General features: G+C 54.3%; 1 protein-coding gene across 1 annotated transcript; it reads right to left on the bottom strand.

Annotated features, from left to right (window-relative positions):
• Positions 1–2,751: 2,751 nt before the first annotated feature.
• fam43b (family with sequence similarity 43 member B) lies at positions 2,752–4,950 on the bottom strand. Its single transcript, XM_057039879.1, has one exon. The coding sequence runs from the start codon at positions 4,827–4,829 to the stop codon at positions 3,861–3,863; it is 969 nt and encodes a 322-aa protein (XP_056895859.1). The 5' UTR covers positions 4,830–4,950; the 3' UTR covers positions 2,752–3,860.
• Positions 4,951–7,263: the final 2,313 nt, after the last annotated feature.

The raw sequence follows: 7,263 nt of genomic DNA, 5'->3' as shown, positions 1-7,263 counted from the left end.
AGACGGTTCAGCTCCTTGTACTTGACAACAAAATTTCTAAAAGCTCTAAATATTAAACGAAATATTAAATATTTAGTTGAATATTAAACTAAATATTTCCTCAGGTTTATTAAACAAAAACAGTTTAAATACAGCAGAATATCTCCTCCACATGTCCCACAGGGCACTGGGACACGGTCCCTGGGACACGGTCTCTGCCTGCTCCACATGTCCTACAGGGCCCTTGGACACGGTCCCTGGGACACAGTCTCTGCCTGCTCCACCTGTCCTACAGGGCCCTTGGACACGGTCCCTGGGACACGGTCCCTGCCTGCTCCACCTGTCCTACAGGGCACTAGGACACAGTCCCTGGGACACGGTCCCTGCCTGCTCCACATGTCCCACAGGGCACTAGGACAGGGTCCCTGGGACACGGTCCCTGCCTGCTCCACATGTCCTACAGGGCCCAAGGACACAGCCCCTGGGACACAGTCTCTGCCTGCTCCACCTGTCCCACAGGGCACTAGGACACGGTCCCTGCCTGCTCCACCTGTCCTACAGGGCCCTTGGACACGGTCCCTGGGACACGGTCCCTGCCTGCTCCACCTGTCCTACAGGGCCCTTGGACACGGTCCCTGGGACACGGTCCCTGCCTGCTCCACCCGTCCTACCTGCTGGTTCTGAGCTTGAATGGGACCCTGTGATTCCCCTCTTTGATCTTAGCTCTGTGCTGTATTAGCAACAATAGCGTCACCATTTTCTCTGGATAAACTCTTCATCCATCTTCTTCCCCATCAAAACACCAAAGTCTCCTGTTGGATGCATGTTTACATCGGAACGACGAACCATCAATGGCAGTTTGGGACTGACAACACAATTCTTCTCTCCTTTGATCCAAGAATGAGAAGCAGCCTCAGGAAGTAGCCAGGGAACATGTATGTAGTGTCTCACACACACACACACACACACACACACACACACACACACACACACACACACACGCACGTTAAACACCCATTTAACCTCTCCCAGCACATATTAGGTCCATAAAAGAACCTTGGAGCACCCAGGTGTGTCCCCCTCCCCCGTCAGGACATCAGTGACCGTCCTATAATCTGTTGTAAATGGTTCTGGTCCTCTGGTTCTGGTCCCTGGAGCTCTGAGTCACCTGCTCTCAGTCTCATTATGGATCACGCCCTGCAGGCACCATTCTTCCTCTTTTCCTCCTCCTTCTCTCTGCTCCCATTTTTTAGAGGATTGGGGAACATGAATGTTTGATGGCTGTAACGAATCCTCATGAATTAGTCAGCTGTTTATGTGGCTTCGCAGCAGAATCTGGAGTCGGAGCAGTCGTAGCCCGAGGGGACGATCTGACACGTTCCTCCACCGCTCGCAACTTCTGCGCCGCTGAAGAATCTGAGGCCGCTGAGAAGGAAAATGTCGACGTGCAGGTTTTGTTGTTGGTAATAAGAGCGCAGAGACGTCTGAGTCTGATGTGCTGAGCAGCAGAAACACCAGAATCTCATTAACAAGTCAGCAGGTGTGAAACGCTGCCTTCAGGGTCCCAACACACGCGTTGGAATTCAGGAAAACATCAGGAACCTCACATTTCTGTGGCGGCGTCACAGAAATTGTCATGTGACAGCAGGAATGGCGAAAGGAGGAAGACAAGTGTCCTGGCGCGGATTTAGGAATTCTGATGAAATCTGAGTTCAATTAGCTTCGTTTTAAAATGGCTTCTGACTCATAAAGCTAACTTAGCCAGGCGCTAGGCGCTGTTCTGCCCCTCGCCTGCAGGGGTCACTGTAAGTCCTCTCCAGAAACCGAGCCTGACCCCGGAAAACTGCCTTTAACAGGAAGAAAGCCCGAGCAGGGCCTGGCTCCGTCCTGCTGTGGTTCATGGTGTGGCGAGCGGCACCGTCCGATGACATCAGCCGTCATCCACACGCCGGCTGGTTTTGGGTTCCTGTTCTGGAAGATGACGGCGCTACGCCCGGCGAGCGCCTCGCTGCCGCCATCTGTTCCCTGTCGTCTGCTGCTGTCGCAGCCTGTTTGTGCCAGGAAGCGCTTCTGTTCCAACGGCTCCAGAGACGTCGCTGCTAACGTCAGACACTCGCAGATGAAAGAAAATAGAGCCGTAAAAACATTTTCAGAGCCGGCATCTGTCCTTGAAAAGGCTTTTTCACACATAGGAAAGAGACAAAGGACCAAGAAACATTCAGAAATAAAAGACGAGTGATGGAATAAGGACAGGAAGAAGAACCGTCCGTCAGACATCAGTTCAGACAGGGACACGGCGTCCAACAGGCGTCTCCCAGGAACCAGCAGAGACCAAACCAGGAACCAGCAGAGACCAAACCAGGAACCAGCAGAGACCGAACCAGGAACCAGTAGAGACCAAACCAGGAACCAGCAGAGACCAAACCAGGAACTAGCAGCTCACAACAGGACTCTGCCGGTCCACGTGTGACTGAAAGGTTGACAACCCCCCCCATCTGTCCTGGGGGGCCTTCTTTATGGTCAGATGTGGTTCGGTCTGCGGATGAATGGCTCCTTCAGAAGAAAAGGCCCAAACTCCCCAAACCTGCAGGAACCAGTCAGAGCGTGTTAACAGGAGCCGGCAGCACTTTCATGTCAGCAGTGGAGGGGCTCCTGACGGAGCAAATGTGTCCACACACGCTTTTACATCAAAAACATGCTAATGTAAACAAGTTGGTGGATTCATTTAAATAATCTCTCATCTCAAATCACCTCTGAGATTTAAGACAGAAGCCCAAGAGAGGGAAGTTTTATTCATTAGAAAACGCAACACAATTCTTCGACAAGCACTCAGAGATCTCAGAGTTATATTTAGTCTTTAGGGTTCGTGGTTGCACGAGGAAACGTGCACACACCAAAGCCTGAATGCAAACAACATGAAAGGATGAGAGGGATCAAAGGGTCTCCTCAGTCTCACATTTATCACAGTGTCCGTCTGGAAGAGTCACTCCGGAGGAAGGAAGGAGCTGGTGAAGGGTGGCGCTGTCACTGGGCAGAGCCGGGACACAAACATGGCTTTCGTCCTAAAGTCACGGTCCGAGTCCTCCTCGGCTGTGAGCTTCGCTCGGAAATTCAGGTTGGATGAGGATTGTCTCCGATTTTAGCAAAATTACAAACATTTACGAAGAAAAGCCCAGCGAGAAAAGACGGTTGTGACGCCCAACGAAGCTCCGAGTGACTTTTATCACTAAGATATTAAACCTGAGAAGTTTTTCAACATTATTTCACACGATTCACGTTGATTTATCCGGTTTAGCACATGCTAACCTAACCTTAACTAAATCCGGAATCCTGCTGATGCGTTGGTCATTGGTGGTGTTAAGTGCTACAACACAGATTCCTGGGCAACCCCCTCCAGGCCGAATTTAGCGAGGAACGAGAAACAAACGAAAGATTAACGTAACAATCAAGCAACAATCGAGCCCGTGTTTACGACAATTATCTACAGACGAGCACGTTTCTCCTGGTTGTATCAAAATAACAGCTATTTTTCCAAGATTCAGATTTAGAAACTCCAGTATTCCGACAACACTAAAATATATATTTATATTACAAGAAGATCGAAAAAGAAGGAAAAAGTCCCTGCAGCCGAATCCTGCTCACGAAAACAAAAGTCACGCGATGGATGTGCGACCGGTTCGTCGACGGTTTCTCCGAGCGTTCCTCGGCGTTCCTCGTTGTGCTGTCGTTCCCTCTGTGCATCATCGGCCCTCTTTGTAAACACGCAGCGTCCCCAAAACCTGCCGCTCGGATTCCCACCGGATCGGGCCGCCGCCTGCTGGTGGGGCAAGTTCCTGGAACTGGGTTTTGGGGCAGGTGGGTGGTGAGGTGGACCTGCGAGGTCACACCAGCGAGGTTATAAATGTAAACGTGTTGTTGTTCCCATCACTCACGAAGTTGATCTGACACTGCTGCAGCCGGGCGATGTCCCCGAGGTCCAGCTCCGACAGTAGCTGAGTCGGCTCGGTGCTCGTGGTCAGAACCCTCTGCTTCTCCTCCCGACCCCGCTTTGGTTCCTCCTCTTCCTCCTCCTCCTCCTCTTCTTCCTCGGCGATGGAGAAGAGGCGCGAGGCGACCTCGGCGTTGTCGGCAGGTGGTCTGTAGTGGCACTGGCCGTTCAGCAGCCTCCTCAGCGGCATCATGGGAACCGCCTCCTCGCCCAGCAGCTGTTGCTGGCAGTGCCGGAAGTCGCTCTGGCGCTTCAGCCGCTTGAACTCGCTGAAGGCGGACGTGGCGTTCTGGTAGAGGCTTTGCGCAATCGCCCGAGCCTTCTCGGACTTGCTGACCAAGACGGCGTGACACCGGAGCACCACGGCCATGTTTTTGACCTGGTGTCTGTAGATCCACGCCAGGATTTTGGGCCGGCCGGGGTCGGGGCTGCAGTAGGTGATTCTGTTCAGCGAGTACAGGTGGACGGGCTTCTTTTTGCCGGATTTGTCGGCGCTCATCCGGATACCCTGCGGCCCCACCGTTAACCTCATCTTGAGGCTCTGCTCCCCGTAGTTGCTCCTCGTCCAGATTTTGGCCACGGCCTCTTGAGTGCAGCCGTCCCCCTTGGCCGTGATGGTGACCACGCTCCCCAGGTAGCGCACGTTGTAAACCGGCTCCTCTTTGTTGAGCTCCACCTTCTGCCGTTTGGTGTGGAAGATGTTGCCCACCCAGTCGAAGGGGCAGTCGGGCAGCAGGTCGGGGCAGGAGCGCAGCAGAGAGGACAGGATGGACTGGTAGGTCAGCCCGCTGCCGAGGCTCTTGGCTTTACTCTTGGACTCGTCTTCCACCAGAACAAACTTGTTCCGTTTCCAGGGCAGCATGGCGGCGGCGCGGAGGCGAGCCTGGCGACTCCGGCGACTGAGCGAGACGGTGGAAGAGCTGAGAGAAGCTGCTCGCCGAAGCTCAGCTGACAGAGTGAGAGCCGAGAGCTTCTGCCAGTCCGCTGCCCCGCTCGCTCCTCCTTCCTCTCCTCCTCCTTCCTCTCCTCCTCCTCCTCCTCCTCCTCCTCTGCTCTCTGCATCATGCAGCGCTGATCAGTACAAGAGTCTCAGCGCGACGCTCAAGCACCATCAACTCCCTCCCTGCTTTGTTGTGCTGCCTCCAAATGGCTCCCGACCAGAACCTTGATTATCCTTCCAGCAGCGAGGCAGAGATGGAATTTTGCTTTTCACAAAAGTGATGAAGGCGGAGGCGCATCCCTTCATCATTCCCAGAGGAATTCTGCTGACTTGGACCAAGGAGAGGGACACAAAATCAAAGCACCAAACACGTCTTTGTGTGGAGGCAAAACCAATTTTCCCAAATAAGTTGTAAATCAAATTCAAATTAGTTTGAACGCAGAGAAAACAGCTGGAGTTGGAATTCTGTCGGATCAGGTCAAGATTATCGTGAAAGTTGAAGTTTACAGACCAAAGGGACACAAAAGGCACAAAACCAGGTTAAAAGGCAAATAAATACAGAAGCAAACGACTTATTTTCCTGGTGACGCGCAGGGCGTCTGGGATTTTTATTTTTCCTGGAACGAGCATCAAAGTGGAAAAGTCTGACTTCCGTGTTGGAACGTTGCAGGACTGCCGATGCTGGCACTTCCAAAATATCAGATTTGAGAATGTGAATAAAGACGCGCAGCAGAAACTGTAACAGGTAGCTCCAGCTGACTGATCTGGAATAAACCAGCTCCTCGGGATGCAGGTCCCAAGGCTGGATTCAGGTCAGGAGCCTTTAAGGAGCCGGACCCAGGAGCCTTTAAGGAGCCGGACTCAGGAGCCGGACTCAGGAGCCTTTAAGGAGCCGGACTCAGGAGCCTTTAAGGAGCCGGACTCAGGAGCCTTTAACCTGATAAAAGGCAGCTGCTCCCTTGATTCTGCTGTGATCAATCACCGCTGGTCCCGTCGGCGTCTGCTGCCCAGCTCCGCCCACACTGACCTGTCACAAGATGGTGGATTAAGTTTTCTGCAGAGCGGTTGGTCGCCGTGGCAACACCAGGAAATGAATGCTTTCTTCCAGCCACAACGATAAGTGTCATGAATGAGAGGAAAGAGCCTCACCGGCTCGACCTCGTTCAGGGTCGTGATTTATTCCACTGAGTTCCGAGCCGACAGTTTGTTCCAGTTTGTTCTCGTTTGGATTCTGTTGCTGCTGTAGCTTTTACGGATTCTGGCCGGAGGGCGATTTCAGGGATTAGTGGAATGTGATGTGATGTTCCGGGAGCGGTCGGGACTGTAGCCACGGAGGAGCAGCTGCCCTGTCCAGATGATGAAGAGCCTCTTTTCTCTTGGTCTTGATGGTTTGGGAATGCACAGACCCTGGTCCTCTTCTGTGTTCCCAGCTGGACCTCCGACCTGTCAGGGACAGAGTTGTTGAGGGCTCAGGAGCCGTACTGCATCCCACCACCAGGGGGGGTCCGCCGGCTCTCACAACGAATTTTGCTTTATGGCTGCACAAGTTTAATGTTCTCAAATCATGTGGAGTTTAAGTGATTCATCACCTTCCTCACCTTCCTCACCCTCATCACCTTCCTCACCCTCATCACCTTCCTCACCTTCCTCACCCTCATCACCCGCATCACCGGCCCACACGCAGCACCCGCAGCACCTCCTCACCGGCCGCACCCGCAGCACCTTCAGCACCGGCCGCCAAAGCTCACCGGCATCACCGGCCGCACCCGCATCACCCGATAGCACCGGCCTCACCCGCAGCACCCGCATCACCCGCATCACCTTCCTCCCCTCAGCACCCGCAGCACCTCAGCACCGGCCGCACCATCAGCTCACCCCGCCAGCACCCTCAGCACCGGCCGCACCCGGCAGCACCGGCTCACCCGCAGCACCGCTCACCCGCAGCACCTTCCGCACCCCGGAGCACCGCCGCACCCGCAGCACCCGCAGCACCGCAGCACCCTCAGCACCGCCGCACCCTCAGCACGGCCGCACCAGCAGCACCGCAGCACCCTCGACCCACCCCCCTCACCCTCATCACCGGCATCACCCGCATCACCGGAATCACCACCGGCCTCCCGGCCTCACCCTCATCACCTTCCTCACCCTCATCACCTTCCTCACCCTCATCACCGGCCTCACCCTCATCACCTTCCTCAACGGCTCTCCTCCTCCTCACCTTCTCACCTTCCTCACCTTCTCACCCTCATCACCCTCATCACCGGCCGCACCCGAATCACCTTCCGCACCCTCATCACCGTCGCACCCTCATCACCTTCAGCACCCCTCATCACCTTCCTCACCTTCTCACCGGCCT

Source organism: Takifugu flavidus, chromosome 8 (assembly GCF_003711565.1).
Source record: "Takifugu flavidus isolate HTHZ2018 chromosome 8, ASM371156v2, whole genome shotgun sequence".
Classification (NCBI taxonomy): Eukaryota; Metazoa; Chordata; class Actinopteri; order Tetraodontiformes; family Tetraodontidae; genus Takifugu; species Takifugu flavidus.
This window is presented reverse-complemented; position numbering and strand designations above follow the sequence as displayed.